The sequence below is a fragment of the Colletotrichum navitas genome (assembly GCF_030913465.1).
Source record: "Colletotrichum navitas strain CBS 125086 chromosome Unknown LY79scaffold_210, whole genome shotgun sequence".
NCBI lineage: Eukaryota > Fungi > Ascomycota > Sordariomycetes > Glomerellales > Glomerellaceae > Colletotrichum > Colletotrichum navitas.
The window spans coordinates 20,860-36,062 of record NW_026850756.1 but is presented as its reverse complement, the minus strand read 5'-3'; the positions used below and the strand labels follow the sequence as shown (position 1 = coordinate 36,062).

At 34.2% G+C, this 15,203-nt stretch overlaps 3 protein-coding genes across 3 annotated transcripts; 1 reads left to right on the top strand and 2 right to left on the bottom strand.

The window, feature by feature from the left end:
- Positions 1-4,901: 4,901 nt before the first annotated feature.
- LY79DRAFT_595331 (uncharacterized protein) lies at positions 4,902-6,066 on the top strand (the record flags this gene model as incomplete). The annotated part of the gene is given in 9 exon segments (XM_060561767.1): positions 4,902-4,949; positions 5,002-5,061; positions 5,191-5,326; positions 5,385-5,412; positions 5,458-5,575; positions 5,588-5,692; positions 5,708-5,815; positions 5,831-5,922; positions 6,045-6,066. The coding sequence occupies 9 exon segments, from the start codon at positions 4,902-4,904 to the stop codon at positions 6,064-6,066; spliced, it is 717 nt and encodes a 238-aa protein (XP_060406962.1).
- Positions 6,067-6,198: 132 nt separating this feature from the next.
- LY79DRAFT_595330 (multicopper oxidase) lies at positions 6,199-8,074 on the bottom strand (the record flags this gene model as incomplete). Its single annotated transcript, XM_060561766.1, is given in 10 exon segments — positions 6,199-6,294; positions 6,310-6,356; positions 6,384-6,419; positions 6,432-6,454; positions 6,470-6,549; positions 6,601-7,155; positions 7,232-7,246; positions 7,262-7,303; positions 7,316-7,342; positions 7,409-8,074. 10 exon segments carry the CDS (start codon positions 8,072-8,074, stop codon positions 6,199-6,201), a joined length of 1,587 nt encoding a protein of 528 aa, XP_060406961.1.
- Positions 8,075-11,592: 3,518 nt separating this feature from the next.
- LY79DRAFT_595329 (uncharacterized protein) lies at positions 11,593-12,567 on the bottom strand (the record flags this gene model as incomplete). Its single annotated transcript, XM_060561765.1, has 2 exons — positions 11,593-11,825; positions 11,883-12,567. The coding sequence occupies 2 exons, from the start codon at positions 12,565-12,567 to the stop codon at positions 11,593-11,595; spliced, it is 918 nt and encodes a 305-aa protein (XP_060406960.1).
- Between the last annotated feature and the right edge of the window lie 2,636 nt (positions 12,568-15,203).

Sequence of the window (15,203 nt, the reverse complement as noted above, 5' to 3'; positions counted from 1 at the left end):
TTAGTAGCTTACTTACTTATACTTCTATAAATATCTATAGTAACTACTAACTTTAAACTTCTTTACTATTAAGCTTTATACCTCTTTTATATTAATAGTAATATATACTATTTACTGCCTCTAGTTAACTAGCCTATAATACTAATAATATTTAAGTTTATTCTATATATAAGTCTTAATTCTATTAGTATATCTAGGACTAATATTTAAATATTAGTCCTTTACTTAGAACTATCTTTAGTAATAATAGTCCTTTACCTTAGACTACTTATAATTTATTAGTTCTTTTTATAGGAATTAATATATAGGCATAAGGAATTAATATATAGGCATAAGTCTTATATAGGCATAAGGTTTCTATTCCTCTAATTAGTTTAAAAAAAAAGTATATCCCTATAAAGGCAGTAAAGGCAATTACACTAACACTACTATTCTACTATTATTTTCTACTATTAACTAATTAACCTATACAGCCATAGGAAATAGGCTCTATAAGGGGGTTCTTTTTATAGCTATAAGAAATAGCCTCTATAAGAAGCACTATCTTTATAGCTATAAAAACAGCCCCCTTATTAAGCCTACTTCCTATAGCTATAAAGGTTACCCCTTTTACTAGGCCTACTTCCTATAGCTATAAAAAGAGCCCCCTTATTAAGCCTACTTCCTATAGCTATAAAGGTTACCCCTCTTGCTAGGCCTACTTCCTATAGCTATAAAGGTTACCTCTTTTGCTAGGCCTACTTCCTATAGCTATAAAGGTTAGCCCTTTTACTATACCTATTTCTTATTTAATCTAAGAAAAGTAACCTTTTTTATATTTAAAATACTTACTACTTAGCTACTTTCTTATAATATAGCTATAAGGATTTATTATTACTACTAACTATTTCTTACTAACTTTATATCCTCTAAACACTAGGCTAAAGTAGCTATTTATTTATATAATTCTTTATTATTCTTCTATTACTAAGAACACTAGACTAGCTTCTTATTTATTATTAAGATAAGGTTAAAATCTAGCTTTAACTTAGTTAACTTTTCTCTTATATAGACCTAGCTAATATTAACTTATTTCTACTTCTAGGTAAGTAACTTTACTTTTTACTCTTTATACTTTAGCTTTTACTAGAGGTATAGGTTTAGCTAGTTAAGTAGCCTTCTCTTAGTAAAGATAGTTATAATAGGATAAGCTATACTATATTCTTTAGCCTACTATAAAGGATACTATAATCTTTAGATTAAAGATTTAGTAGTATAAATTAAAAGAAGATATCTCTTAAAGATACTACTAGAGGTATACCTTTTACTTACTAAAAGCTACTAAATTAAGTATCTTAGTAAAGATCTTATAGTAGTGTAAAATACTAAGCTTAGTTAAAATAGTATAGTCTAGACTATATTCTTTAATAAGGTCTAGGAATAGTCTTTTACTAAAAGGTATTACTTTTTTACTAGCTAGTATTATTTTTAATTAACACTAAACACTTTAAGAAAAGTAGTATATAAAGTTTACTAAAGAGCTTAAGGTAAAGACCTATATACTTCTAGTATTAAAGGACTTTATTCTTTATATATATTTACCTAAAGTATAGCTTATAGTTACTAATTATATTTTATATAATATTAATAAGTTAATATAGGTAACTAAGACTATTTAAGAAATAACCTTTAATATTATTATTACTTAATTCTATACTAAAGGTAATATAAACACTAAAGTTCTAGTATTTTTAGATAAAGTAGTAAGCCTACTATACTCTTAAAGGTAGGTATATTATATATAGGTACTAGAGGATTAGGCGTTAGTTAATAAACTCTTTATAGAGCTTAGTCTAAGCTTCTTTAAAGGTATACTTAGTCTTAGTAAAAATAATAAGCTTTTATATTATTAAGACCTTATAATATATATAAGGGGAAGGCTTATCTAATAGTATAGTAATATAGGCCTAGTCCTTATTACTAAGCTAGGCTATTACTTATATTATTAGCTAATAGGCCTTATTATTAGACCTACTACTATTACTACTATAGGTATAGTCCTTAAGCTACTTTTACTTAGCCTTAAGTATAATATTAAAATTAATATAGTAAATATAAAGTTATTACTAGATACTAAGGAACTACTTATTTAGTATAGCCTTTATTTATTTATTATAGTCTATAATAATAATAGTAAAGTAATAGACTAAGTATTAGTCTATAAGTTAGTAGATACTTACTAAGAGAAACTAGAAACCCTTTAGCCTCTTATTATTAATAAGGCTAAATATAGTATTATAAATAGACCTAAGGTAGGTCTATCTAGTAGCCTAGAAGAGTAGAAGTTTAAAGTAATTAGTGTTATAGGTGTTATTAAAACTAATTACTTTAGAGAATTACTTTTATATTTAGAGACAGTAAAGAAAAGTCTAGATAAGGCTAATAAGTTAGTCTAGCTTATCCTTTGCCTACTTTACTATATATAAGATATTTTACTTATTAAATAGCTTAAGTAAAGCTATAGTAAGTAAATACTTATTTAGCTTCTCTTAGTTTATATAAGCTCTAGTGTTATAGATATCTTACTAAGTAAATAAGAAATCTAAGAACTACTCTTAAATAATAGTATATATATTCTATACTTAAATACTAACTTATTAGCTTATTATATTAATAGTGTTTATTATAGGCTAGGTTACCTTATAATAAGAAAGATATATAGATGCCTTAAGGCTAAGACTATAGTTATACTAACTATACTAAGAGTCTAAATAATAATATAATAGCTATTCTTTTTCTTAAAGAGCTTCTATAATTACTTACTATTTATAGGTATTCTTTTAGGACTTACGCTATTAAATACTAGTACCCTCTATAGGCCTAGGCTTACTAAACTAATTATATTAGATAGTGTATTATATAACCTAGCTATAGTACTAATATTTATACTACTTTATAATACTAAATCTATTAGCCTTTATAAAGGTATTAACTTAATTAAAAAGGGCATTAAAGGTTTATTCTAGATTACTAGGAATTAGTAGATTTAGGATTTTACTTATAGGAGGAGAAGAGGATCTATTGCTTTAGGTATAGTAAAAGGCTATAGTTTAGAAAAAGGCTTTACTTTAAGGAGAAAGCTATTATTAAGGTAGTAAATAAGGTAGTAGATTAGCTTAAAGACCTTATTATTCTTACTATTAATAGATATACTTTTATTATTAAAGAAGTACTATTATTAGCTACTAATTAGTCTTAATAACTTATTAAATAAGGTTAAAAGTACTATTAAACTACTATATAGTAAGATAAAGAGGTTATTAAGACTACTTATAAGGAGATAAAAGGTTATACTCTAGAGAAAGTTAAAAAAGAATAGTCTACTAAGTTTTTATTATCCCTTTAGGGAAATAGTAAGTAAGGTAGAGTGTTAGCTTTATACTAAGGTAATATAGTTTATAGTATAAAAGAGGTTATATATCTTATAGTAAGCTTAATAAGAGCTTAGCTATAAGGTTATACTGTCCCTTAGGATTACTAGCTTTATAGAACTAGTTAACGCTAAGATAACTACTTTTAGAGGAGGAAGATAATAGTAGGTAGCTAGATAATAGTAGTAAGTTATAATTAATTACTAGTTACTTTTTAAGATATAACCTATAGTAGGAAGGTAAAATAGTTATATTTTATACTATAGAATATATTATAAAGCTATAGTAAGTAAATACTATAGATAAACCTAAGGTTAAATAAATTAACCTTATTATAAAGAGGGATATTATAAAGAGGGATAGGAAAGGGAGGGCTACCTTGTGTAGGTCTAGTAGAATTTAGTTACACTAATATTTGTTTTTTAGACTAATTAGAGAGTGTGCATCTTATGCCTATATAAGACTTATGCCTATGTATTAATTCCTTATGCCTATATATTAATCCCCCTTTTTATTATTATATAACTTACACTATAGTTCTTCTTAACTTAAGGAGTTATCTTAGTCTAGCCTATTGTTAATTTTATATAAATACTATACTACCTACTAGGTATCTTGTCTAGTAGAGTAATATTACCTATAACTTATTAGGTTATAATACTTATTATTAAAAGGCTTATAAGGCTAAGTTAATAGAATAGAATATTAAGAGTAGCTAGAAATATATTAAGTTATAGCCTATTACTATTATAAATCTATTTATAAGCTCTTTACTATTACCTAATATATTAGTAGTATTGTTAGTATTACTATTATTAACCTTAGTTAATAAGAAGGCTAAGAGTAGTACTTATAATATCTATAATACTTAGGATATAGAGGATTAAGTATCTACTGTATCTATAGTTAAATAGTTAATACTTAAGAAAATAAAGAACCTTAGAGATTAACTATAACTATTTAGTTAACTAAAATAAAATATTACTATATAATCCTAGCTATTTAAAAAAGTTAAAAAAGGCTTTTTAAAGTAGTTTTATTTATTAGTATTTACTTAGTATAAAATAAAGCTTCTTTAGGCTTAAGTTAATAATAATACTATAAAGAAAGAAAAGACTATTTATATTAATCTAAATATAAGGTTTATAATAATTAGTAATATATAGTAGGCCTAAGTTAAGGTTAGTAAAGTTATAGATAATATAGATAAATCTCATGCCTCTAATTACCTTAGTAAGGTAGAAAGCTATATAGTAATAGTAGTAATACCTAGTTAATAGTTAATTAATAAAGTAGTAGTAGTAATAGCTTTATTTTTAGTATAGTGAAATATAGGGGGTACTGAAAAGTGGGTGCGTTAACTTACTAGGTATATATTAGCTTAATCAACATCCCTATAGTGCAACTGGAGAGCAGATTAGGAATAGGACAAGTAAAAAGTCTGTCTAGATTACTCAACCTCCCAAAGTGGTAAAACCATTGCCAGTTAAGATGGCGCAGCTGACTTCGACCAAAATTCACAAAGTTATGATTGTGGGGGTGAGGATTAGAACCCCACGACTCTTCTTAGAGATGCTGACATTGTAGGTAGAAAGGATACATTAGAGGCTACGTCTACAATAAGCTAGTTAACGCTAGCTTTGAAGTCATAGTTCTCTCTTAATCTAAACCCATAAATAAAGCCAACGTCAAGGTCGTGGATTACAAGTCAACAAAAAGTCTCACAGAGGCGTTAGAGGGTCAAGACGCTGTCGTCTCAACCCTCTCATTAGGTGGCTAGCCGCACCAATACAAGCTGATTAATGCCGCTAGCGCTGCAGACACTGTCAAGCACTTCATCCCTAGTGACTTCACCGCGCTGTCTGTGAGCCCTGAGCTTACTAATCTGCCGTTCTACAGAGATGCTGTTGCCATCTGTAAATACCTGCATAAAGGCTGAAAACGCAGGGATCAAATGGACAGTGATCTAAACAGGTCTAATTGTTAGTTGTGTGCTGAATGGGTCATATGTATACAATTTCTAAGACTAAACTACGCTTTACTTTAGCAATAAGAACAGCCATAAGGTTGGTATGATGCAGGGATACACCATGAGTAAAGCAGTAGCCTTAGTCCTTAGTAAATCAAAGGAAATAAAGAGCAGACTAATATTTATTCATGATTCTGTCACCTCGTAGAAAGAGATTCTTTGGATTGCGGAGGAGAAACCTGGCGTGAAATGGTCTGTGTCCCACGTTGATCCTGAAACTAAACTTCAGGACAGGTTGCACATGTTTGAGGGAGTAGGCGAGAGGTAGCCTCCCATTTTCACAACGTTCCTAATCATACACTCCACTATCTTTGGTAGCAAGTACAAGACTAACAGGGATGGAGAGGGGAACAAGACTCTTAGTATTCCGCTCTTAGTAAGTAAGGAATAGGAGGATCTGATTTTGCAGAGGGTTTCTAATACGCCTATTGATGGAGGCCTACTGTGGAATTCAGGACCTAAGCCAAGAAATCAAATGTTTATGTATAGGAAAAACTGTTTAAAATCAGAAGTAGTGAGATATCAACGAACCCATACAAGGCTATTGTGATAAGTCTTGGTTAATAGTGTGTTGTAGTAGCCCAACACTAGGGCTTTGCTACTAGAGCAGCACACCGCGATTTCTGAGAATAGCTATTACATGATAAGACGATAATAAATAGTTGAGAGTGAGCCTATAAAGCTTTATGCAGCTGTACAGGAGAAGGGATCTAATTGTGTTGGAATATGGATCATGCTCTCCTGGATCTTTGGTGACTTCTATGTGAGCTTGAAGCCGTTCGATTTCCGGTATTCCAGCGGTACCTTAGGAAAGTGATCTGCACTATCCATCAAGACTATACCCATCCCCCTAGCCTAATAGGTCTGTACATGGCAGTACAGAAGCCATGCTCTTGGATTTTCTACCTTGTATCTTACTATGGCCTATACTGCTGGTGCGTCACCCGCAATATCTAGTGTAGTGAACATATCAAGATAAGCTGGGTTCTTACAGTTGAAGGAGCCCGCTGGGAGGCTTCGCTCAGCTTACGCCACACTGGTCCAGGGAAACCTCCCGTTCCTAGACCCAAGGAAAAATACCTTATTCCTGTGCTTATGAACCGGATGGCTCTAGGCAAGCGGACCCTTAGTCTCCAAAATCAAGTTAACCTAGTCGCCAACTTCAAGGAAAACAATGAGCTTGCTGTCTAGCACATTCCTAGGCCGTTGGAAGAGTATTGGCGGGTCCTGTTCTTCTGCTGTTATGTTGTATAACTTGTGACTAGAGAGACTCCACTCATACGCGCCCTGAGGGCAACCGGGTTTTCTCAGTACCACCTTGACTGTTTGATCAGATTCCCGTGCTGGTTGTCGTTCAGGATAAGGCTTGCCCTGTTCTGGTTTGAATGAGCGGATTCCGTCGATTAGAGGCTGCCTGGCGTAGTTCAGCTTGGGGATTTGGTGTCGCGGTGCGGAGCCGGCATCACCATAAGTCATCTCAGCGAAGTCCCCAAGGATCTGATTGAGGAGGTAGTTGGCTATCTGGACTTTGTACCGGGCTGGCTCTTGGTCAAGCTTGATCATTACCAAGACGCGGTTTCTGTTGCCAACGTAGACCTGATTGGTTACCACCGTGTGGATGTATTGCCTATCTACGACGAAGACGTGCAGTTCGTGGTTGTTAACAGAAACCTGCAACGGGTAAAGACCGCCGACGTTGACGAACGTGAGCGCCGCCTAGCCTAGTTTCTTATTGACGGAAAAGGTGAAATTGCCGCTTGGGTTTTGTCTACCTACACACTATCTATCTCACCGCATGGGGCAGCAGCTTCCTGAAATCTACATCATAGTCCCCCTGCAGAGCTTGAATTGGTGGGGCGTATCCCTTGGCTATTACATGGTCCTCTCCGAGGTGCCTCAGCATCTAGAGGATAGTAGAGTTCATTATGTTATCCAGCGTGACGGGGTCTAAGCCGTACTAGGATCTAACGCCCTTAACAATAATGGCATCTGTACAAGCAAGGTCGTAATTCGCCACCATTTCTATACAATAAAAGTCGTCGAACTTGTAGTGGCTCCAGTCAGCCATGAGAAGTGGTTGACTCAACGACTCGGCCACAAGCATGTTTTGTTCCTCGGCAGCATCGCGACTAATGAGTTTAAACGGCCGCTCAGCTTCAGGAGACGCGTCGACGATAATTGTGCCGTAGAGACTATCCATCAGCTGGCCTTGGGAGTGGGCGTGGTAAGAGAAGCTGCCAGCATTATCTGCTGCCCACCTGTATAGATAAGAAGCGCCGGCGTGGATCCGGCGTTGAGTAAGACCCGGGACTCCGTCGCTCCAGAGCGTCGTCCGTTGCTCGATACCATGAAAATGCATGGTGGTATCTTGTTGCAGATAATTTCGTACGAGAACCTCGACCTCATCGTCCTCACAAGGACGTAAAGTTGGCCCTACGAAGTTGCCATTGATAAGAATGGCCTCTATGGTGCCTGCACCGAAAACATCTACCTTGCCAGAGGTGATGTGGAACTCGAATCCTATAGGCTGCCGGTCTGGTGAGAGCTGTATTGTGTTGTCTGGTTGGAAGACTGCCGGCCAACGGCACCGCGCAAGGGACCATATGTGCAAGACGCACCAGAGGGGAGGGATCATGAGTTGTATTGTCTATTCGTCCAAGAAGCGAGACTGGAGACTGTAATCTAGCAAGCTTGGATCATCTGGTTGGGAGAAGTCGCTGCGCGTCTCAACGCTCATTCGAGGGAATAATAGTAATAGTCGGCGTGGCTTAGAGCATGTTACAAGACACTCCGCGGACCTAGAACTGGATGAGACGGCAATCAAATACCGATCAGTGCGCTCCGGCAATCCTTGATTTCTCTGCCAAACAAACCTACGCCACCTGCAACTCAAAGTAAATTGCCTGTACGTTAATGGGACGACACTGACGGCCTTAGCTTGTTTATTTCTAGTGAACACCTAGCTGCAAGCTGTCTGATGTCTTGCATGAACACAACGAGTGCTTCTTGGGTTCTGAGCCACAAAATGTATCTTGAAGCCTTTGTAGCCCTCGCTATTCTGCCCTGTCTTTCGACAGGACACTCGTTGAAACATGTCCTGGCCAGCCATGGATCGCTCACCACGCTCCACGACCTCTTGGAAGAACTTGACCTGATGACTGCTTTTGAGGCGACCTGGAATTCGACAATGTTGGCCATGAACGAGGGGCTTTCGATTATCTGGCCAATTGGGGCATGAACCTCAGCTTGATTGATCCACAAGTTGCTCGAGGGATCATGGAATACCACCTTCTCCAGGGTGCTTGCGAATCAACCATCCCTTTGCTGGGTTTTAAGACCCAGCTTGTTTACTCTGTTCTCTGACCACCGACTTTGATGAATATGACGGATGGTCCTGCCGTCAAACTGTTGGCCTCTGATGGCCAAATGCCCTTCAGGGTGGAATGCGGACTCGAGAAGGTTCTGCCCATCATCAAAGCAGACATACATTATCATTCTAGTGTTTTACATACTATTGGCGAGAACCTGGTCCTTCCACACAATCTCTCAGAAACAGCCCACCTTAGAAATCTCAATACGTTCTGGAGCCTCACACAAAGAGCACAGATAAATAAATTACTAGAATCACTCAGAGACACTACTATTCTCATACCAAGTAACAAGGCAATGGATAGAGAAAGATCACAGCTTGAATCTCTCGCTTTAGAGGACCTAGGGTTACTATCAAAAACCACACTATTCAAAACCAAGTTTTATATCACATAGCGTTTGCAGCAGGCAAAGAGGTTACCTCACTGGGTGGTCTGAATATCAAGTTAAGTTATGACTCCACGGGATGCCTTTTTATCAACAATGCGCAAGTCCTGAAGCAAGACATGCTCATCTATAGCGGCGTTGCATACATCTTAGACAGTGTGCTTTCTTCACAACGAGGTAGGTTGCTGAATGGCGGTGAGAGTGCATTTGTTGAACTAATATATACCCAGATTAGACGCCAACAGCGTTAGCATGTAGCACTTCAGGACCTCACTTAAGTAGCATAATAATCTATCGAGGACTTCTATAAAGATAATATTAAGAGCTAGCTTATTTTGTGTTCCTACCCTTGGGGTTGAGACAATCACTGAAGTCACTGGTGTAAGTTATAAGTCAAAGCACCCACTTTCTAATTACCCCCACATTATGATCACCTAAAAACATTACCATCATAATAACTACCACCTTATTTAATTAACTACTAACATCATCTAGATGCTATAATAATGCAACTTTTGGCCTCACTAGGTAATTCAGATGCACTAGATTTATCTATATCACTTTTAACCTTGCCTACCTCTATCTAGGCTTACTGCACCTCTTTAATTATTGTAAACTTTATATTAGTATCTATATAAATAGCCTTCTGTTTCCTAGATATACTGTTAGTAACCTAGGCTTCTAGAAGGCTAATTTTTTACTAGGCAATAGCTAGCTTATAGGACTTTTCTTAGAAGCCTTTTTTAACTTTTCTAAATAGTTAGCGTTATATAGTAATATTTTATTCTAGTTAGCTAAAGAGCTATAGTTAGTCCCTAAGGTCCTTTATCTTCTTTAGTATAGACTACTTTACTATAGATAAGGCTAATGCTTATCCTTCTATATTATAGGCATCCTAGGCTATATAGGTATCTCTAGTAGCTGCTTTAAGTAGTATTAATAGTGTTATTAATAATAATATTACCTTTTAAACTAGTAGCCTATTTATAAGTAGCTTTATAGTACTAATAGGCTATAACCTAGTGTATTTCTAGCTACTCTTAATATTACTAATAGTTAGACTAGCTAGGTAAGCCTTTTAATAGTAGAAAAAGAAGTTCCTTTTGCCTATAATAGTAAAGTTAATCTACTAACTAAGATATCTAAGCTTCTTCTAATATACTGCCTTAATAAGGCTAAAGACTAACTAGTTAAGTAGCTAAAGAATATAAGAAGTATATAGTAGTAAGAATAATAGATAGACGTTATTAGTATAGTATATCTATATAAAATCTATTATTATATAGCTCTTATACTTATCTAAGATAAGTAGTTTAGCCTAATTAGGTTAAAAAGGCTTAGTCTAAGGGAAAAAGACCTTTTATAACTATTTAATAGTAGTATTATTAGTAGTCTATTTATTCTTTATTACTATAAACTTTTATCTATTATATAGGGCAAAATTAAAAGAGAACTACTACTACTAGACTATTTTACCCTTATATATAACTAAAGGATAAATAGGAATACCTTTAGTAGATATACACTTAATAATAGATACCTAGGCTTATAATCTAGGCTGCTTTTTTCTTACTGCCTTTATTATAGCCTTGCCTAGCACTAGCCTATTATTACCTTTGCCCTTAAGGATACTAGTCTTATCTATATTATATCTATTAGCTAGTTTAATAGCCTAGATATAAAGTATAGTAAGATATTTAAACTAGTCCCTAATAACCTTAGTAAATACCTTATTAATACGCCTTAAATTAATAGATTAACTTCTCTAGACCTTAATAGATAGGTTCCTTTAAATAAAGCTATCTACCTACCTTTTGCCTAGAGGTTAGGTATCCCCTATAGTATAAAGGATATAATAAGTAAAGTCCCTTAGTTATTAATAGGTTAGTAGCAGCCTAAGGTTAGCCTAGGTAGTTACCTAACTAGCTAGGCTAGCCTCCTAGGTAGCTAGTAGTTACTAGAGGTCCTTAAAGGCATTAGCCCTCTTTTAGGTGCCAGATAGACAGTTCTAGAGGGTAGTAAATAGGATACCATAGGTCTTAGATGCTTAGCGTATACTGCTGCTAGTAGTAACAGCATCTGTTGCCTAGGTAATCTCTAACTTAGTATATCTAACTATAGGGCAATAAAGAATAAATACTAAAAAAATAAAGTTATTTAGATAAGAACTATAAAAGTAGTAATAGTATATATATAGTGGTTAGTGGTGGCTAGGGGTAGATATAAGGTGGATATGCATGATTGCAATGTGGGGGTGATCGGAAAGTGGGTGCTTTGACTTAATGCTCACTTATATCCTATCTAATCCGTCACCCCAGGTGGTGTTCTTTAATTTAATAGAGATTACTACAAGAACCAAGGCTTCGAAACAAAAGAGTCATACCATGCTGCTTCTACCTAATTGCGTATTTGATCACTCTGAGGTGACCATGCTGTTTTGTGTGTCCAACGGTTCCCTTCGATCCATATCCTGGCTTCGGCATTGGAACGCCCGAACCATCCCGGGTTAGACGGCTGGTACTGCACAAGCACCTTACCTCTGGAACGCAAACAATTGAAGTCGGCTCTGTATTCCGGCGAACCATCATCCTCCGCCACATACGAAACCCATGTAGGAGCTACACCGAGTGCTGTGATGAGTGTTGTCAATACAAGCTAATAATGTCAGTGTTGGATTGACAGCTTACTTCTCCTGACCGTTACGTCTATTGTGTCCATCTGGGATTTGTAGTCGAAACTAGTCTTTGTCGGCCCAGGGCCAAAAAGAATAGCCACTGGTTCTTGGTTTCGAGCGAAGATGTCATCATTCAGATCCCACAGCCCGTAATACATATCTTCAGTACCACCATGAAGAAGGAGAGCGACACCCTTGTAAAAGTTTTCCTCGGACATAATGACCTCCTTCTCGTACAAATGAGCCATCCAAACTCCCTGTCTCGACATGATGATAAGACCAATACATCCGCAAAACCCAAGCATTGCGAGCGACGTTGGTTTATCCTTGAAGCGGGCGATCTGGGAGGAAACATCTTCTCTGTCGATTCTGACAATCCCATTGGGTGTGTTGATCAGCTTAGCTACCTCGCCGCGGACAAACTTATCAACGTTATTGCCATAGTTGCTTGGGCTATACCAATAGCCGTCGGCTGGGTGTGATGACGGTTTGGGCGCGTCGAGTACCCTTGGACTCAGCTGGCGGCGGCATACACCCGGCTTCTTTCCAGCACCACAGGTTGTCCGGCTGCAATATGGGCCTTTACCCCGCGCTGCTTGAGGTAGAGAGGGCTTGCCGGGCGCAGGACGCAATTGCCTCTCATGAGTGACCGTAATCCATAGCAAGGAAAGCAGAAGAAGTATTAAATTTCGACGCATTATAAATTACAATCCGTAGTAGCTGGCAGCATATGTAAAGAAATGTACGATAAGCAAAGTTGATTCAGGTATTTTATTATATTATACGATTAAAACAATGTGCTGAATTCTTGCAAATTGAGCTCTTTCTATACATCACAGTATTTTCACCATTATAGGTTAGTTTATAAATTTCCCACTGATTCTCAGTTATATTAGTTTTCAAGGTACATAATCACTATTCTTATTTATCAGTCAATAAATTAGAACTCCCCTGAACTTAGTAAAATTAGAGAAAATTACCCTAATAGTGGCTGTATTGTGGCTGTGGCTATATGATGCCACATAACCACTGGGGCACATCTATTAAGGATATGGGACTTCTAGACTAAAACCTGACTACATATAACTAAGCGAGTCAGTATTGTGGCTGAGCCTGTATGATCTGCACATAACTACTAGGGCATATATACAAAAGGATGAGTGCAGTTATTACAACTATGTAGTTTCATCATTGCGACCGTAGTCTAGATTAACTCACCCACCGATACTTAGAACATATTCCTAACGCAAAATTTAGCTAACCTGCACCCTAACCGCTGACCCTAACCACTAATTCTAACCACTAACCCTAACCGCTGACTAAAGATAACAATTAGGGTTAGTACTTAGGGTATTGGTTAGCTAGATTTTATATAAGGAATGTATTTTTCTAGTTGTATAGGGTTATAGCTGTAATTATAGTAGGATATAGTTATAATATTAAAAGTCTATAGTTATAGTAATAGCACTCTAAAAGGATATAGAACTTATAGGCTAGTAGCCTAGCAGATAACTATATATAATAGAGTAATTTAGTACTATATTAGCATAGCTATTAACGTGCTAAAGTATTTAGTAGTATCTAAAGTACTTCTATCTTAGGGGTGCCTCTACTTTTGTAAGGTACTTTAATACTAGCTAGCTTCTTAAACTAACTAGAATAGTTATATATATATATATACCTTTAATATATAATATAGGAGAACTAGAAAGAATATTTTCTAATATATTCTATAATTATATATTATAATACCTTTATAGTATTATATAGCCTTTTAGGTAAATCTAACTAGTGCTAGAACATCTATTAATGTAGATCTACTACCTTAATCTACTTTATTAATATATATATCTATAAGCCTTAATAGATAGTTTAGAATATAAATAATTAAGCTATTTTCTTATAATATTTTATAACTAAATAAGTATATTATAATCGTTATAAGCCTAGCTTATACTATACCCTTAATTCTATTACTACTAGTATATATAGTCTAAGAACTATCTCTTTTAAATAAACTATCTTAAATATTTTTTCTTATAATATCTCTTAAATTATCTATAATAATTAGTACTATAAGGAAGCTTAGGTTATAAAGTAACTAGCCTTTATAGTACTTTACTTTTTAACTTAAAGCTTAATTAAAATACGTTTAGAAGTTTATAGACCTAGATAAGCTAACTACTATAAGTAATAAAGAAGCCTATTTAAATAAAATACCTAATATATATAAGGTCTTTATAATTAATAAGTTTATTAATAATAAAAATCTAAAGTAAAGTAGTAAGAATAATTAAGAACCTTTTTTAATAATAAGTAACCTAAATACTAAGATTACTTACTAGATATATATCTTAAACTTTATAGCCTCTAAGGCTAAAAGAAAGTAAAAAAAGAAGGTATTTAATACTATTAATACCTAGGTTAAAGACACTATAGTTAATAACTTCTTAATTCTAGCTTAAATAAAGGTACTTAAATAGTATAAGATATTATTTTACTTTATACTATAGATTCTTAAGCACTAATATACTTTTAGTAATTTTACTAGCTAAATACTTATTTATAAAGAGTATTTTATTATCTTAAATATAGCTTTTTTTAGTATTAATTTAAATACCTAGCTAACTAACTAGTAAAATTAATATCTTTATATAATAATTATAAGTATACTAGAGGTCTAAGGAACTTTTACTATATATACTTTTTTAAGAGTAGTCTTTTACTATATTACCTTATCCTAGGTAACTAAGGAGCTCTTAGAGATTATATAAAATAAGGTAAATAATATACTTATTAAGGACCTTAACTACTATACTATAATTTTAAGTAGTATTTTATAAGAAGACTTTTTTATAATAAGATTATATAAGAAGGCCTATAAGGTATTTATAACCTTAGTAAGCTAACTTATATTATTAAAGAAAAGTAAATTATACTACTTTAAAAATAATTAATATATTATATATATATATAGTTATATATATAGCTAAGACTTACTTAAATATACTTATATAAAGTAAGCTTTAACTAGGTTAATACTAAGGCTAACTAATATAACCCTTAAGCTTACTTAATCTATTTGCTTTTAAATTAATAACACTAAGAATATAGACCTCTAAGCTAACCTTATCTAAAGAAAGTAAATTTAAGCTATACCTTTATCTAAAATAAGGAGAACACCTAAGAATATAAACTTAGCTTAGTTATTTAATAAAAAAAAACAAAGGGGATAACCTTTTTATAAGGTTATTACCTATATTATTAACTTTATTTTACTTAAGTTAGACTTAAGTAATAAAGCCTTAGAAGTATAATTTTATAAAGTATTTAC